The sequence below is a fragment of the Borostomias antarcticus genome (assembly GCF_949987555.1).
Source record: "Borostomias antarcticus genome assembly, chromosome: 16".
NCBI classification, from domain to species: domain Eukaryota; kingdom Metazoa; phylum Chordata; class Actinopteri; order Stomiiformes; family Stomiidae; genus Borostomias; species Borostomias antarcticus.
The window spans coordinates 23,720,648-23,739,429 of NC_140249.1; the positions used below are offsets into that span (position 1 = coordinate 23,720,648).

At 47.3% G+C, this 18,782-nt stretch overlaps 1 protein-coding gene across 3 annotated transcripts in view; it reads left to right on the forward strand.

Annotated features, from left to right (window-relative positions):
* Nucleotides 1–760: 760 nt before the first annotated feature.
* Nucleotides 761–18,782, forward strand: part of LOC311319381 (serine/threonine-protein kinase WNK1-like) — a 40,531-nt gene continuing 22,509 nt past the window's right edge. For all 3 annotated transcript variants that reach the window (XM_084450923.1, XM_084450925.1, XM_084450924.1), the window contains exons 1-2: nucleotides 761–1,987; nucleotides 18,073–18,245. In XM_084450923.1, coding sequence (XP_084307049.1) covers nucleotides 1,223–1,987; nucleotides 18,073–18,245 — 938 coding nt within the window. In that variant the 5' untranslated portion in view covers nucleotides 761–1,222. The remainder of the gene's footprint in view (nucleotides 1,988–18,072; nucleotides 18,246–18,782) is intronic.

Genomic DNA, 18,782 nt, shown 5'->3' on the forward strand with positions numbered 1-18,782 from the left:
ACATTTGTAGTGCTAAGTTAGTATAACCAATGTAGCTTGGTTGGTAGATTGCTTGTCGTGTGCGTGTTATTTTGCATCTGCGATTTGTCTGCTGCTCGTTGGGTGTCATAAGTGTCAAATCGGGAAATGCTAGCTAGCCATCCACATGACATCCTATATAGATAGTGTTGAACAGTTACCCTTGGGCCTTGGCACTGCATGATACGAGTGTGAACGTTCATAATGGTTAGGTTGTCACCGGAATGGTGCGTAATTGGGTTCACTTGAATTGCATGTCATGGTTATGTCATGATACTCTTTCTTGCTGCTCAAAAGTTGGCCAGGACGAGTTGTCACTCACGAGTCACGACACCAGTGTGACACAGCATTATAGAAAGCTAATGTTTACGAAAATTGATGCTGAATACATGACACAGTCATGTAGCTTCTACGTTACATCAAGAGCACACCGTGGATGTCGTGTCCTGCTCTATCAAGCAGAATCCAGAAAGCCCATCTGGGCCCTATATTTAGCTGTGGTCCATTATATTATGTTTCGTTACTTAATAGCAGGGCATCGTGAATCCAAAGTTGTGTACTGTAAACTCAGAAATAATACTACTCCACTTTTCAACCAACACATTTTACAGGGCTGTACTGATAAGTACCACTGTACTTTCTCCTTCTGTCTGTAGTAAAGTGAGTTGGTTGCTCTCTTTTTCACTAATCTCTCCTTTACTCTTCCCCCTTACAGTGAGACAGGATCTGAGCTGTGGGGGAGTGGGTTTGCTGTGATTGCCTCCAGGACCGGAGTTGAGGGTGCGGAGGGGGAGTTCTGTGGTTCCTCCAGAGTGAAGCGTGGTGCCCAGAGCCGGTTCTCCTTCTCCTCCCCAGCGATTCCACATGCTCGGTAGCAGCTGTTCCCTGGGTGCAGCAGGATGGATGGTGTGGTTTTGAAGGGACTCGTGTGTCAGCATCAGCGCTCGCTATTCTGTGACGGTGTTCTATTTTTTTCCATCTACAAGAGAACGCCACCCATCCTACCCCCGGACTCTGAGCCCTCTATACATAACTGTCTCTGAGCGATAAGCAAGCGGAGGAGTACCAACCAGGGAGCTATCTTCTCCAAATAAATCGCCTAAATCTCTTTTTCTTACTGTATGGAGGAGGTGTGAGTTTTTTGCTTTAACTTTTCCGGTTCTTAGTTAAATTGTACCCGCTCCCTCTTGCTGTGGGTAGTGGGATGACGGAAAAGCCCAACGACAAGATGGTGAAGTTCCTGGCTCCCCCTCCGAAGAGTGGAAACGGTACCGGGTCCGGTTCAGACTCGATGGTGGGCGAACGGCTGGCGACAGAGGTGCGACGGCGCCACCACACCATGGAGCGCGACCGGTGCAACCCCGAACACCGCTTCCTGCGCCGCAGCGTCATCAGCGACTCCAACGCCACGGCCCTCGACCTCCCCTTACCCAGCAAGATACCCGTCCTGGCGCCCGCGGCCATCCACCTACAGGAGGTCGCCCCCCAGAGGCCCCCGGCTGCGGTGACACGGGGTGACGCCGCGTTGCCTGCGAGCGTTGAGTCTAGTGAGCGAGGTGGAGGAGGGGTGAAGGTGGATGTGGTGTCTGTAGAGCAGGAAGCTGCGGTGAAACCGGCAGACATCTGTGACGGGGAGGTGGTGGCGGTCCAGTCGGCGCCCACCCAAGCCTCCCAACCGCCCGGCCAGAAAGCAGGGCCGCGGGGCGGGGTGGTGGAGGTGAAGCCTGAGGAAGAGGAAGGAGAGGAGGAAGACAAGGACTCCGCCAAGGCCCGTGCAGAGGCGGAGCAGAGGGAGGCAGAGAAGAAGGTGCAGGACGACATTGAGGAGGCGGAGACCAAAGCGGTGGGAACGTCGCCGGACGGGCGCTTCCTGAAGTTCGACATCGAGATTGGACGTGGGTCCTTTAAGACGGTTTACAAGGGCCTGGACACGGAGACGACGGTGGAGGTGGCGTGGTGCGAGCTGCAGGTATGTATGAGACCCACCCGTCCCCCGTCTTCTTAATCTTAATCCCACATGTGAACTGACCTTTGCTAAATCTGCACTGAGCTGAATGAATTGCACAGATCAAAGCTAGAGCCATACAGTAGCTTTCCGCCTATCTTGATATTTCATATCAGTCCAGATTAGGAAGGGACATGGGCAGAGTCTCTCCCACAGACAGGATATGAGCAGGTCTCTCTCCCACAGACAGGATATGAGTAGGTCTCTCTCCCACAGACAGGACATGAGCAGGTCTCTCTCCCACAGACAGGATATGAGTAGGTCTCTCTCCCACAGACAGGATATGAGCAGGTCTCTCTCCCACAGACAGGATATGAGTAGGTCTCTTTCCCACAGACAGGACATGAGCAGGTCTCTCTCCCACAGACAGGATATGAGCAGGTCTCTCTCCCACAGACAGGATATGAGCAGGTCTCTCTCCCACAGACAGGATATGAGCAGGTCTCTCTCCCACAGACAGGATATGAGCAGGTCTCTCTCCCACAGACAGGATATGAGCAGGTCTCTCTCCCACAGACAGGATATGAGCAGGTCTCTCTCCCACAGACAGGATATGAGCAGGTCTCTCTCCCACAGACAGGACATGAGCAGGGCTGCGTTCCGAATCGCATACTTCTACTTCTTACTACTGTACCAGTACCTACTACAGCATCCAATTGGGAAATACTACCTTGTCATAACATTGCGCCTTGAAATGTACCCACATCCGTCACTGTCCATAACGCGACATTCGTCTACAGCTGTCACGACTCGCACATGTGACGCACATTTCCCTTGCGCACAGGATTGTGGGTCAGAATAGCCAGAAAAGCCTGCAGGCTTGCATACTGCAAAATACCACCGGATGTAGTAGGACATCCTGGTATTTTTGCCATACTGCATGTGGCATACTATGTATTGGGACGTACTACATCCTGTTTTGGCATACTATATAGTAGGGTAGTATGCAATTCGGAACGCAGGGTCAGTCTCTCTCCCACAGGGCTCCCATGTGACCTCACGTGTCCCAGCTGAAAGATTTGACGTTCTGAACAACTCGGTGTTCAAATTTGATTGGATAGGCAACTGTTCATTGAAACAGACAATGTTACACTGACATTAGTTGGAGCTCAGATTGACCCTAGAGAAGCCACTGGATCGAGGCCTGAACAACGTGATAGTATATCAGGGTATTTGTGCCAGTGGCACGGTGACATGTGCACCCTGCTATCATGCCCTGCCCCGGACGTGTGTGACTGTCCCACCGTCGTGAGTTTTGTGACGCAGGCAGATTTTGTGAACGTTTGGACAGTGCAGCTGTGGGTGTGTCACCTTTGAAACTCATCAGGGCGTGTCATTCACAGCTGAGCTGTCCCAGTGTTAGTTTTGAGATCATGGTATGTGTGGTTGCTGTGTGACTATCTTTATCTCTGTGCTTTCTGTTCCATTCCTCACATTGCTTATCTCTGAGCCACAGTTTCAGAATGAGTCTTTTAACAATTAATTCTCTTTTGAAACCAGTCCTATTCCGTGGGTCCATCGCATCAGAGACTGCTGTATATTGCTGGTAGACTTTGGCCCGATGGCCTTTAGCCAAAGTTTCCTCCGTGATTGTCCCCTGAGTCACAGCTGTTGTCATTTCCCCTTGAAGAGACAGGGCCAGCGTTTCCCTTTTAATTGTTTGGACTGTTTCTGGTCCGAGGAAGAGTGGTGGCCGGGCCCTGCTTCCGCAGGTTGGATGTCTTTGTGATGCGTTGCCCTTTCTCACCCTGTGGTTCTGTATGAGTCAGTCGTTATGAATCCAGTCATACAGCTGTGTTACATCCTGCCTATAGCATGAGTGCAGCTATCTATTACCACTGAACCTTTAATAAACAAGTATGATCAATGAGTAACACTTTTGAGGCAATTGGTGATATGGGAGTTGATTTTTGACCCTACCGCCTATATAATCTCTGGAGGTGTGTGTGTGTGTGTTTATCTTTGGCCTGTGTGAAATGGAAGGTTCTGCTTCGGCTCAGAGTGGTTCTGGACGCTCGGGTCAGCGAGCTGAGACCCAGGCTCAGTCCTGCTCCCGGTCAAAAGAACCCGCAGAAAGGTCCACAGCAGGGTGTGACCTCATTCACTGCATGCATGTATGTATGCATACTGACACACTTTGAACCTGTCATAACTAGCACCCCCCCACCTCCCTCCCTCTCACTGTTTCTCTTTAACACTCACTGTGGTCAGTGTTGAGATTACAGGCTAACATGCCCCTCCCCCCCCTCCACCAGAGTTTTCCCGCACATGCTCAGTGCGTGGCTGCTCTGACTGCGTGTGTGAATGTAAAGTAGGTCAGATTCCTGACTGAGGAATTTCTAATCTCCTGTGTGAAGTGCAGCAGGCCAAGGCCTGTCTCTCTACCCCCCCACCCCCAATTACTTCTTATCTTTCACCCCCCCCCTTCTCCATCCTCCTCTCTCTCCTATCCCCTTTACATTTTACTCATTTAACATGCACTTTTTTTTCCCAAAGTGACTTACAATTAAATGGAGTAGCCTATTGCACAAGGGCAGCGATTGGTGGAAAATCACATTTCCTCCTACCTCTCTTCAGATTTAATCCCCCATATCTCTGTTCATCTGTACTAGGGTGTGTGTGTGTGTGTGCGTGTGTGCGTGTGTGCGTGTGTGCGTGTGTGCGTGTGTGTGTGCGTGTGCGTGCGTGTGCGTGTGTGTGTGTGTGTGTGTGTGTGTGTGTAACCTGACTCTTCGGTTCCCCTTGGCTCCCAGTCTGTTGGCTAACGTACATTTGCAGGGAGGAATGCGTCTCAGTTCATCTCTCACCGGTCAGCTTAGACATTTGCCTCAGCAGACCACGGCCAAGTCCACTCTAAGCAGCTGAAATCCCCTCTCACGTGCTCATTAAAGCTGTCCCATGATCACACTGCTCACTCTGAGGACATGACTGGACCGCATGTGTAGCCCCCCCCCACACCCCACCCCCCCCCCCACGTAGGCCAAGTCCTCAGGGGCTAGGGCTGGGTTAAGAAAAAAAAGATTCAGAATCGATTCATGAATCTTTTATTTAATGAATAAATGAAGGAATGAATAGTTCATTAATTCATCCAATGATTCATTCATTCATTCATTTTTCGAAATAGGGTTAGGGTTGTCTCCATGTTATGCGCCATGCTCGAAAACAAATTCCTAGTTTGTTGAAAAACTACAACGGCAATAAAACTAATTCTGATTCAACTTTCACTACTGCTTTCCATAGAATAATGTAGAACAATCTAGTTAAGAATGAGACAGAAGCCATGTTTCCATCCTCTCGTCAATCGAATTATGTGAGGATCGCTAAAAATATGAATGCGAATGAAGCCAGCGAACGTGCGTTTCCATCTAAGAGCTTTAAATCGGATAAAGCATTTATCACAAAAGCCTTTTATCGAATAAGAGAAAATCTGACGAGATCAACAGTACAAACCTTTTGTTGATTTTCATGACTTTTAATCAAATTTTACTGTTTCCATAAGGCATTTTTAATTCGATATAACGTAATTCGCATAAAATGTGAAACATGAAACATTGAAACATGGCTAGAGATTCTAAGGAGTGTGGCACCTGCTGCCTCCTCACCCCAGCGAAGCCACATGTCCCCCTGGTCCTGAGGGAGGGAATATGAGACCTGGGTTATGTCAGTATGATACCTTGGTTATGTCAGTATTATAACACAGCCCTGCATTGGCATGGCATGGTGCCAGCTACATCGCTCATCTCACCGTTTTATTGTTGCATATTCGTGCCACAAAGAAGCTGTAGAAGTTCATCTGACCTGGCTCAGATTGTGTTGTTGGAATCTGAGCAGGGCTGTTTGTACCCAAGTTTGTTTCTTTAGTAACTCTATGTGGTCTTGTATGGAACGTGCTGTGCTTTTGGTGTAGGTGTGACGGATGAGACGGCCTCTTTCTGAACACCCAAGGCTGGCATTAGGGCTGGGTATTGATTCCAATTTCAAGATTCGATTCCGATTCACAAGGTTCAGAATCGATTATCTCGATTCGATATCGATTCGGTTAGTGTTACTAAAACCTGTTTTTTTTTTTAGCTGTAACCTTAATAACATGACTGCCAAGTTATGCAACACATCAATACTAGGGCTGGGTATCGATACTGATTTCCAAAAATGAATGAATCATTTAATTAATTAATGAACTATTCATTCCTTCATTTATTCATTAAATAAAAGATTTTGGGATCGAGTATTGATGTGTTGCATAACTTGGCGGCCATGTAATTAAGGTTACAGCAAAAAAAAAAGTTTTAGTAACACTAACCGAGTCGATATTGAATCGAATCGTGATAATCGATTCTGAACCTTGTGAATTGGAATCGAATCGATTCTTGAAATTGGACTTGATACCCAGCCCTAGTCACCTGCAGGGATGGGAGCCCCAGCTGGGAGCGTTTAAGGACCAGCAGCAGAGCTTGAACACTGCATCGCATTTGTTTCCTCTAAAAGCCGTTTAATCTCGCCACGTTTTCACGGCCAGGCCCTGACACGTTCGGTCCAGACAGCTGGGACCATCTGGCTACAGTAGTCAAGTAAAACCTTCATCTACCCCTCTCCACCCTCCCACAAACCCAGGGCTCTCCACCCTCCCACAAACCCTGGGCTCTCCACCCTCCCACAAACCCTGGGCTCCCCACCCTCCCACAAACCCTGGGCTCTCCACCCTCCCACAAACCCAGGGCTCTCCACCCTCCCACAAACCCTGGGCTCTCCACCCTCCCACAAACCCTGGGCTCTCCACCCTCCCACAAACCCAGCCCTCTCCACCCTCCCACAAACCCAGCGCTCTCCACCCTCCCACAAACCCAGCGCTCTCCACCCTCCCACAAACCCTGGGCTCTCCACCCTCCCACAAACCCTGGGCTCTCCACCCTCCCACAAACCCAGGGCTCTCCACCCTCCCACAAACCCTGGGCTCTCCACCCTCCCACAAACCCTGGGCTCTCCACCCTCCCACTCACCCTGGGCTCTCCACCCTCCCACAAACCCTGGGCTCTCCACCCTCCCACTCACCCTGGGCTCCCCACCCTCCCACAAACCCTGGGCTCTCCACCCACCCACAAACCCTGGGCTCTCCACCCTCCCACTCACCCTGGGCTCCCCACCCTCCCACTCACCCTGGGCTCCCCACCCTCCCACAAACCCTGGGCTCGTTCGTTTTGTGTCTCATGTTGCAGGCATGTTTGAACAATAAGTAGGTCACCGCATAGGAAGGGGAGAAACATGAGTGGAATAAATTTCGGAGCCTCCCCTCTTGTTCACTCGGCCTCAGTGAAGCATGTCAACGCTCTCCCTCCTCCTCCCTCGTCTTCTCTCTCCACCATCCTCCCTCCCCCCCCCCCCCTCCTCCTCACACACACACACTCCCATCTTCTCTCTCCCTGCTTTGGCGTAGCTCCAGGAGGAGGAGGACTCTCAGGCATCTTTCAGACTGCCAGCCAGGCGGCTGTTGCCTCAGTGGCAGCCCATATTATTCACTCTCCTCCTGTAGGATCACTATTCACTATCCTCCTGATCACTATTCACTATCCTCCTGATCACTATTCACTATCCTGATCACTATTCACTCTCCTCCTGATCACTATTCACTCTCCTCCTCCTGATCACTATTCACTATCCTCCTGATCACTATTCACTATCCTCCTGTAGGATCACTATTCACTATCCTCCTGATCACTATTCACTATCCTCCTGTAGGATCACTATTCACTATCCTCCTGATCACTATTCACTATCCTCCTGATCACTATTCACTATCCTCCTGATCACTATTCACTATCCTCCTGATCACTATTCACTCTCCTCCTGATCACTATTCACTATCCTCCTGATCACTATTCACTATCCTCCTGATCACTATTCACTCTCCTCCTGATCACTATTCACTATCCTCCTGATCACTATTCACTATCCTCCTGATCACTATTCACTATCCTCCTGATCACTATTCACTCTCCTCCTGATCACTATTCACTCTCCTCCTGATCACTATTCATTATCCTCCTGATCACTATTCATTCTCCTCCTCCTGATCACTATTCACTATCCTCCTGATCACTATTCACTCTCCTCCTGATCACTATTCACTCTCCTCCTGATCACTATTCACTATCCTGTAAGATCACTATTCACTATCCTCCTGATCACTATTCACTATCCTCCTGATCACTATTCACTCTCCTCCTGATCACTATTCACTCTCCTCCTGATCACTATTCACTCTCCTCCTGATCACTATTCACTATCCTCCTGATCACTATTCACTATCCTCCTGATCACTATTCACTCTCCTCCTGATCACTATTCACTCTCCTCCTCCTGATCACTATTCACTATCCTCCTGATCACTATCCACTCTCCTCCTGATCACTATTCACTCTCCTCCTGATCACTATTCACTATCCTCCTGATCACTATTCACTATCCTCCTGATCACTATCCACTCTCCTCCTGATCACTATTCACTCTCCTCCTGATCACTATTCACTATCCTCCTGATCACTATTCACTATCCTCCTGATCACTATTCACTATCCTCCTGATCACTATTCACTATCCTCCTGATCACTATTCACTATCCTCCTGATCACTATTCACTATCCTCCTGATCACTATTCACTATCCTCCTGATCACTATTCACTATCCTCCTGATCACTATCCACTCTCCTCCTGATCACTATTCACTCTCCTCCTGATCACTATTCACTATCCTCCTGATCACTATTCACTACCCTCCTGATCACTATTCACTCTCCTCCTGATCACTATTCACTATCCTCCTGATCACTATTCACTATCCTCCTGATCACTATTCACTATCCTCCTGATCACTATTCACTCTCCTCCTGATCACTATTCACTCTCCTCCTGATCACTATTCATTCTCCTCCTCCTGATCACTATTCACTATCCTCCTGATCACTATTCACTATCCTCCTGATCACTATTCACTACCCTCCTGATCACTATTCACTCTCCTCCTGATCACTATTCACTATCCTCCTGATCACTATTCACTATCCTCCTGATCACTATTCACTATCCTCCTGATCACTATTCACTCCTCCTGATCACTATTCACTATCCTCCTGATCACTATTCACTATCCTCCTGATCACTATTCACTATCCTCCTGATCACTATTCACTCTCCTCCTGATCACTATTCACTCTCCTCCTGATCACTATTCACTATCCTCCTGATCACTATTCACTCTCCTCCTGATCACTATTCACTATCCTCCTGATCACTATTCACTCTCCTCCTGATCACTATTCACTCTCCTCCTCCTGATCACTATTCACTCTCCTCCTGATCACTATTCACTCTCCTCCTCCTGGTCACTATTCACTCTCCTCCTGATCACTATTCACTATCCTCCTGATCACTATTCACATTGTTTTTGCTGCATAGAGAATTACGAGGCGACTGCCCCCACGTCAAATTTCCTCCAGCTCGACAAAACCCCCCACTAAGACCTGCCAACCTGTACACATTTTGTGTAGTATGACTAATTATTTTATTTTCCAGTGATTTATGTCGTAAAATTTTAATCTGTGAGACCTTGAAATATAATTGGGAGCATTTGTGCGAGTGCACATAATTGTTCTGATGCAACCTGTTTTCCATTCAGATGATTCACTAATTACAGTATACACCCGCGTGCTGTGTTGTTCGCGGTAGCAGTGAAAACAAAAGTTTTCCTCCCATGACTCAAACTGCACATGTTTGGCCCGACAACCTACTTTATAGTCCCAGTGCCTTGATGTGCCCTCAAGAATGTTCTAGGCTGTTTATTATTTAAAAATAAATAAACACAATCGGATAATGTAGGCTAATAAAGTTAGGCAGACAAGCTAATCCAACACACATTGGTGTATAGAAAATTCACCAGAATGCAGAAAAGCTTTTTGATGCCCAAAATTCGACGTTGGTCATATAAACCCTAACCCCCCCAACCCACCTTGAGTCTTGCGCAATGTGGGGGTTGGAGACTCCTTACATAATCATCCATCTTTCTCTTTGCCCTGTCCTGGGATATATTTGCCCTGTCCTGGGATATATTTTCCCTGTCCTGGGATATATTTGCCCTGTCCTGGGATATATTTGCCCTGTCCTGGGATATGTTTGGGTTTTGAATGGGGGCGTCACGAAAGGATAACTGACTTAAGGGTTAATTTAGACTATACTTTGTGAGACAGATTTTTTTGTGTATGGACGTAATTTAGCACCTCTCAAACTGTGAGACACTTGGCTCACCTCATACCTCCTGACATTTCTAGCAGCTCACACCGTGTCATTATGTGTGTCACAGCTTTGATTGGTTGTCTGGCCTGGGGATACGCAACGACAAAATGATTCATTGACATTCGGAAATACTTCAATGTTGTGTCTCTTAAATAGGCAAGGCAAGTTTATTTATATCGCACATTTCAGCAACAAGGCAATTCAAAGTGCTTTACATGAGACGTTAAAAAGCATCAAGACAAAGTGCAACACATAAAAGGTCATATAAAACGAAATGCAAAAAAGGACGTTTAAAACAAAATGCAGGAAAAATAACATACAGGAATAAAAGTTACATAAATACTTAGCTGTTGTTCTGTCATGTTGTGGATGAGGTTAAAATCCCCCTTCTCATCTCGTCTGCTGTTTGATAGACTGCTAGACTATGGAGAGTAAACTGCCAGATTAGGAACATTATAATGTCTAGCTGTGTACCAGGACTGATAAGATATTGTAAGGACAAGCGATAACAAGAATTCCAATGTACCTGTACTTATTACATAATGGCGAAAGAAACCTTTATTACACTATTCTATTCTATGTTAATGGTCGGACTGACTACTTCTTTTATACCTTCCTCCCAATAAAACAAGGTTGAGCACTACCTGTTCTTCCTACAGCATTAGTAAATATATATCATCAAACATCGACATAACTGCTCTGGTAAAAACTGAGGTAAACGTCTACCATATAGACACATGCGCACAGGGCTGAAAATGAACACCTGCCACCGGCCAAATGCAGGTCAAATTTCCAACTGGCGACTAGATTTCGGAAGGCTCTGAAAAAAAAAAATACTTGGCCGGTAGATTTTTTTAATCTACAGTCCCCTTGGCAGGTGACTCACCGTGAGCCAAAAGGTTAATGTTCACCCCTGCATGCGCACCTCGGTAGACTCGCTCACACCTCCGTGCAGCTTTGACGCTGCCATGGACACACAACGCTTGTCAGTGAGCCGATCTATTGAGTATAAATGCCCAGAGCTATGAGCTACAGCATTTTACAACAATTTCAAATAAATAAAGTATCTAATTCATGTGATCTTATCGCACGCCTGTGTCTTAACACATCTAAGTCATCTAAGAAACACAAGCCTTTCTCTGCCCATCTCCTAATGGACAGTTTTTAATCTTGTTTTAACCAGATTAGCCATTTCCTGCTTGTTTACAACTGGGATCTTCAGATGGCATCTTGCTAATTCTGTGACTGCACAACATCCCAGTGATTTTCCATAGTTCGGCAAAGTTCATGTTTTTCAAGTTTGTTTTTCTCCTCTTCGCACTCGTCTCATTCATATTTGGACAATCATTGTCTTGATACGAGACGGTAGACTTTGCTCCTGGGTAGTGAAAAATCACACTGCTGTCATTCATTCATTGTCTGTATCATCACCCTCCACAGGAAGGAGCTATAGGGGCCTTATCCTTATCCAGTACCCCTCATCCACCATCTGGAGGCTCATAAGGATGTGCGTCCTCCCAGCCTGACAGGACACCCATCCTAGGGCTGCTCCATTATGGCAAAAATCATAATCACGATTATTTTGATTGATATTGAGATCACGATTATTTAACACGATTATTCATCTTTTTTTTTTTTTTTTATCAGAAATATAAAAATTCTTAACAAATCAAATTATACATTGACTTTGATAATTAATTTATTAAATGTTGACAGTGGCTTTTCTTTTTAACAATGTTCTTTGGATTAGATTACATTTCTCCCATGGGAGACGAATAGTGAACCTTGACCTTGATAAATAAATAAAAGGTGTGCTTGATTTGTGCAAAATCCTTTTTATATGGCGATTATTTTGTTTTAATGATCGTTGACAGCCCAAATCTTAATCTAGATTAAAATCCGATTAATGGAGCAGCCCTAACCCATCCTACAGTGCAGTCGATCCTGGGGTGAGATCCCTGGTGGTCAGGTGGTTCTATTCACAGTTCTCTATTCCATCCATTCAGCATCTATTTCAGCTTAAAACATGATCCTGTTTTTGCTCGTTTGAACATAATAATAATGGTATAATAACATAATGGTGTGCTATTTTGGACATTTAACCCTGTTTGTGGTCTGTCTACTGTTAACCTAAAACATGGAGACCATCATTTCACTGATTGGTCTAGGGCTGCCCCTGAGTCAACGAGTCGAATCATCAGAGACCCTTAAGTCGACAGATTCTTCAAGTCGAGCAGTTGTTTGTTTATTTTGCTCCACTGTCGAGATGCGCTGGTGGGCTCAGACCACTCATGCCTTGTGATTTATACAGGACAGGCCAGTCACTCGTTTTAGACCTAGACTATTACTGTAGTTATTAGTTGTGCAGTAAAAGGAGAGTTAAGACTGATTTATCGGAGGGAAGGAGGCAGGAACCCTTCTCCCCTCCGCTAGGCGTCTAGCCTACTAGGCGCCAGCAGTCATGGGAATTTCCCAAACAGAATATCACACAAAACTGCTTTCCTAAATCAATCTTCTTATTAAAGGAACTTCACCGCTGGCAATCTAAAGGTTAATGGATTTTTTTTTTTTTTTTTTGCTCAAACGGAAGAAACCTACAACTACCACAATGCACTGCGCTCTCTGCCTTCCCTGGCCACACCTTACTATTAGATGTGGACCCAGATGAGGGACCGGCTGTCTTTCGTGCAACCTTGAGCAAAGCGCATTTGCCTCCGTGCTTTGATCCCATTGTTTTAAAGCTAATAACTCCCAGATATAGTCATCTGCAGGCAAACCAACCCCATGCATTTACCCCAAATGGATCAAGACGAGCTTTCAGTCTACTTTGGGCAACATTATGACAAATATCCTGATGTAGGCTACTATTAATACTATAGGTAATACTAGCAAAATTGTTAGCTTGTCGATTGGATTCAACTTTAGCGTACATTATCTCAGAGGACCAAACGGGTTTTATGAAAGGCCGAGATTCTTTTTCTAAGTGCGGGAACCCCCTAGTTGTCTACAAGTGGCTGGGTTTCCTTCGCCATTTCCCTGACCAATCAGTAGTCTGCAGTGTTTTCACGTCACCCTTTGGCTCGCCTCCGCTCGGAAACTTGAAGGAAGTGAAACGAAAAAATGTACAATTCTACTGTATTCGCCTTTTGCCCAATGGAAATCCCCCAAAAATCAAGTTGAGTTGTGCCTATTTCATGCGTTGGAAGAGCAGCTTAAGTGTTCAGTCAGAGTTGGGTCTCCATGGCTTCCCTCCTGGTCCTGCAGGGCCTGGTCCCTGGGCCTCCTGGTCCTGCAGTGCCTGGTCCCTGGGCCTCCTGGTCCTGCAGTGCCTGGTCCCTGGGCCTCCTGGTCCTCCTGGGCCTCCTGCCCTCACGGTCGTCCCCAGAGCGGGGACTCAACACAGCCAGCCACCCTCCCATCTCCTGCTCTTCCCTCTCGCTCTCTCTCTCTCGCTCTCTCTCTCTCGCACTCCGTCTCTCTGTCTCACTCTCTCTCTCTCTCCCTCCTCCCTCCCTCTCGCTCTCTGCCTCCCTCTCTCTCTCTCTCTCTCTCCCCCTCCTCCTCCTCTCTCTCTCTCTCTCTCTCTCTCTCTTGCTCTCTCTCGCACTCCGTCTCTCTGTCTCTCTCTCACACTCTCTTTTCCTCCTCCTCCCTCCCTCTCTCTCTCTCTCTCTCCCTCCTCCTCTCTCTCTCTCTCTCTCTCGCTCTCTCTCTCCCTCTCTCTCTCTCCCTCTCTCTCTCTCTCTCCCTCCTCCTCCCTCCCTCTCTCCCTCCTCCCTCCCTCTCTCTCTCCCTCCCACTATTTATAGTCAAGGCTACATGGGTTATTTATGACAGCGTTGCCTGGCTCCAGTATGTGCTCCTCCCTGGTCGGCCTGTTCAGGCTTTGGAGGGGATCTACAGCAGCTCTGGAGAAGCTTCCTCCAGTCTCATCCGTGCGTGGTTGGGCTGCCCAGCACAGACTAGGCCCAACAATCCCCCCTCGTTAAAGACAGAGGTCAGATGCAGATGGTAGTCATCTATATCCACTCTTATCCGTAGCCTACAGTATGTGTTTTTATGGCTTACATTAATGGGAGGCCAGACACGTTGGTTCAAGTCCCCCAAACTGACTACTGCTGTTTTGATCACGGGTTTTAACCTGATCATCTTACCACCAAATGCCCACCTGTAGAAAGGATGACATTCGGATGACATTGAGCTCAGTGAGTTGCTATGGGGACTGGGGAGGTGTGTGCCAGGCTTAGCTAACAGATCATGTGGAAGCTGGCTGCCAAGCTGGCGCTGTGAGATCATGTGATTGCTAGTTACTAGCTATCGTCTGGAATATAGGTTCTATGCCAACACGAATGAGACGAGGCTTGACTGCAGTGAGTGAGAGGAGGCGTGTGTGTGTGTGTGTGTGTGTGTGTGTGTGTGTGTGTGTGTGTGTGTGTGTGTGTGTGTGTGTGTGTGTGTGTGTGTGTGTGTGTGTGTGTGTGTGTGTGTGTGTGTGTGTGTGTGTGTGTGTGTGTGTGTGTGTGTGTGTGTGTGTGTGTGTGTGTGTGTCAGCTGACCGTAGGAGAGAAGACGGTAAGAAAGTGCAGCTGGTAGCTATCGATAATGTGGTAAATGAGTATTGAAAATATAACAAACATAGACCCAACAAATCTATAATGAAATCTGTTGTTTATAATCCAATTTCATTGAGTTGTTGTTGCAGCCCTGCTCACCAGAGATACCTACTTAGATACCAGACAGGTGGGTGCTCACCAGAGATACCTACTTAGTTACCAGACAGGTGGGTGCTCACCAGAGATACCTACTTAGTTACCAGACAGGTGGGTGCTCACCAGAGATACCTACTTAGATACCAGACAGGTGGGAGCAGCCAGGCTATTCTGGATCTGAGTCCCTCACAGAGAGAGCTCATCTCAGAGGAGCTGAGCTGTGATTCACGGAGGAGCTATGAGACCAGGCCTTCCTCCTCCTTCCTGTGCCTGCTCTGTTCAGCTGGGCTTTCAAATGAGCTGTCAGTGGTTGGTTCAAACTCTGTCTTTGACGTATGTATCGCTATCACAAGCCTGTCACTTGACATGACATGGGCGTGTTGTATGTTGATGTAGGCCTGAGGCTCTGTGTGTGTGTGTGTGTGTGTGTGTGTGTGTGTGTGTGTGCGTGTGCGTGCGCGTGTGAGAGAGTTTGAGCCTTTGGGACGATGCTCTCTGTGAGCTCAAAGGTGGTGATCGACTGATGTAGGCCTCTCTCTCCACCCCTCTCCTCCTCCTCGTTTCTTCTCCACTCCCCTCTCTCCTCTCCACCCCCACATCTCATCTTTCCTTACCTCCTCTTCCCCTCTCATTTCCATTCTTTCTTTTCCTCTTCTCCTCCCCCCCTCTCCTCGTTCTTCCTGAGGGCCTCGGCCTGCTCAGTATGTAGTTGCGTGGTCAGTACACAGTCCGACCTCACATTAGGGATCAGGTATCCAGACGCACAACAAGCCAATCCCAGCCTGCACTTCCACACTTGGCGCCGCTCTGAATTCTCTGAAAGGATTGGATTTGAGTAGTTATGGTCCGAATGCCAGCGAGCTTTTCAAAGGGCAATTTGGAGTGACATGTCTCACCATATTACCCTACCTCAGGACAAAGGGTGACTGCTCTTGTGACTCCCTCCCTCCCTCCTGCCCTCCCGCCCTCTCTCGCCTGTGGGGCTGCTGCAGTAGAATGCTGTCTGTCCTGTCACAGATGTGTGACTGTTTCCACATGCTCCGCAGAAAGAGGAAGGGGAGTAATCAGCCTAGCAGGCACTATGAAACCAGGCCCAGCTGCCACTGTGAGACTAGCCTTAGCAGCCACTCTGAAATTAGCCTAGCAGCCACTGTGAAACTAGCCTTAGCAGCCACTGTGAAACCAAACCTGGCTAGGCTAGCAGCCATGCCGAAACTAGGCCTGGCTAGCAGCCACTCTGAAACTAGGTCAGTTGGTCAAAGTGCACCGCAGTCAAACCTCCTCCCCCTTTCTCCTCTCTCTCTCCCTCCAGCATTTAAATCCTGGATCCATGTCACTCCTCACCCCTCCCGCGCTGGTCTCTCTCTCCAACCCCTCTGCCTCCCCTCTTCTCTCACCCCACCCCCTCTCTCACCCCACCCCCTCTCACCACACACACACACCCAACTCATCACCCAAACAAATGCACCAGAGCATGCCAGAGAGAGCACGCATAACACAGTTCTAGGTAAAAGCCTGTCTAGTGCAAAGGGTTGGGTTTAGCATAGTACGGTTTTAGTTGAAAGGGTTAGAGTTAGCATAGCACTGTTAGGATGAGAGTTAGCATAGCACAGTTTTGGTTAAAGGGTTTAGGGTTAGCTTAGCATGGTTAGGGTTAAAAGGTTTAAGGTTAGCTTAGCATGGTTAGGGTTAAAAGGTTTAGGGTTAGCTTAGCATGGTTAGGGTTAAAAGGTTTAGGGTTAGCTTAGCATGGTTAGGGTTAAAAGGTTTAGGGTTAGCTTAGCATGGTTAGGGTTAAAAGGTTTAGGGTTAGCTTAGCATGGTTAGGGTTAAAAGGTTTAGGGTTAGCTTAGCATGGTTAGGGTTAAAAGGTTTAGGGTTAGCTTAGCATGGTTAGGGTTAAAAGGTTTAAGGTTAGCTTAGCATGGTTAGGGTTAAAAGGGTTAGGGTTAGCTTAGCATGGTTAGGGTTAAAAGGTTTAGGGTTAGCTTAGCATGGTTAGGGTTAAAAGGTTTTGGGTTAGCGTAGCATGGTTAGGGTTAAAAGCCTGTGCAGTGGGCTGTTTCATTGCCTTATTGTTTCAGAGTCCCGGGTGGCGGTCAATGGAAAGTTTCCTCTCTTCTTGGTTCCCAGTTCCCCTCCTCCTTCTCTCATCTCCCGTTCCCTCATATGAACTCTACAACACCACCAAGCTCCTTTAAATGTACATGCTGTATTCATAGGGGTATGATCAGGGCTACTTCCTAAAGGCCCCCAGAGTTTCTTTTAAACTTTTGCATTCAGCAGGTTCTCTTATCCAGAGTGATTTACAGGAGCATTAGGGGTTAAGTGCCTTGCTCAAGGGCACATCAACCAATTTTTCATCTACTCAAGTGTTTCCTGTGGTATTGATCTCTTGGTGTGGTGGTGCCAAGCTCAAGACCGCCAAAATAGGGAGGGTTTCTATACCAAAGCGGGGGAAAAAAGCGGGGGGAAAAAAAAGTTTCAGAGAGTTAGTTTCCTGTATTTTGGTGACTTTTAAAGAATGAAAATAACAAAATCGGGAAACGTGTCTTTGAAAGGAGATAGGAAAGATCCACACAATGATATCTCCCGGTTCACTGAATTGAAAAAACGCAACGTTTCCACCCTTAGGTCTTAGAGACGTTGCGTATTTTCAGTGAACCGGGAGATATCAGTGTGCAGATCTCTCCTCTCTTCTCACGTATGTACTCCAGGATCCAGCACCTGGCCTACTAAGGTTGGATGTGCGCTCAGCTCTTTCACCTTTCACCTCATGTCTTTGACCTGTATACATTAATGGGGCACTACTATGATTGTTAACCCTGAAAATACAGTGACAACATTTCGAATATTAATTGGATTTTCCCTATAATACTAGAAAGCGCAGTTTCTCAGCTTTCAGCAAGTGTTGGAGTGAGGAATTTTTTTGATTTGTTAGATTTTTTTTTTCATATTATTAAATATTTGTTAGATATTTTTTAAATGTTGCCGGTGACGTGGTCGTATCGAAAGGGTTAATGTGAAATACTGCGCGTTGTCTGATGTCCCTGCAGGACCGGAAGCTGTCCAAGTCGGAGCGCCAGCGGTTCAAGGAGGAGGCCGGGATGCTGAAGGGGCTGCAGCACCCCAACATCGTCCGCTTCTACGACTCCTGGGAGGCCCCCTCCAAAGGCAGGAAGTGCATCGTCCTGGTCACTGAGCTCATGACCTCTGGTACTCTCAAGACGTGAGTCACACACGGATAACAACTCGTAAACACACACTCTGATCACAACAAAACACACTGGGATCACCACTCGTAAACACACACTCCGATCACCGCTCGTAAACACACACTCCGATCACCACTCGTGAACACACACTCCGATCACCACTCGTAAACACACTCCGATCACCACTCGTAAACACACACTGGGATCACCACTCGTAAACACACACTCCGATCACCACTCGTAAACACACACTCCGATCACCACTCGTAAACACACACTCCGATCACCACTCGTAAACACACACTGGGATCACCACTCGTAAACACACACTCCGATCACCACTCGTAAACACACACTCCGATCACCACTCGTAAACACACACTCCGATCACCACTCGTAAACACACACTCCGATCACAACTCCAACATGCTCAGATCACCACTTATAAACACACACACTCTGATCCAGTGACGGAGATCTTTACCCAACTTTGGGGGGGACATTTACATTAAAATTTTGCAAGAGTATTTTTGGGTGGGACATCTTCCTAC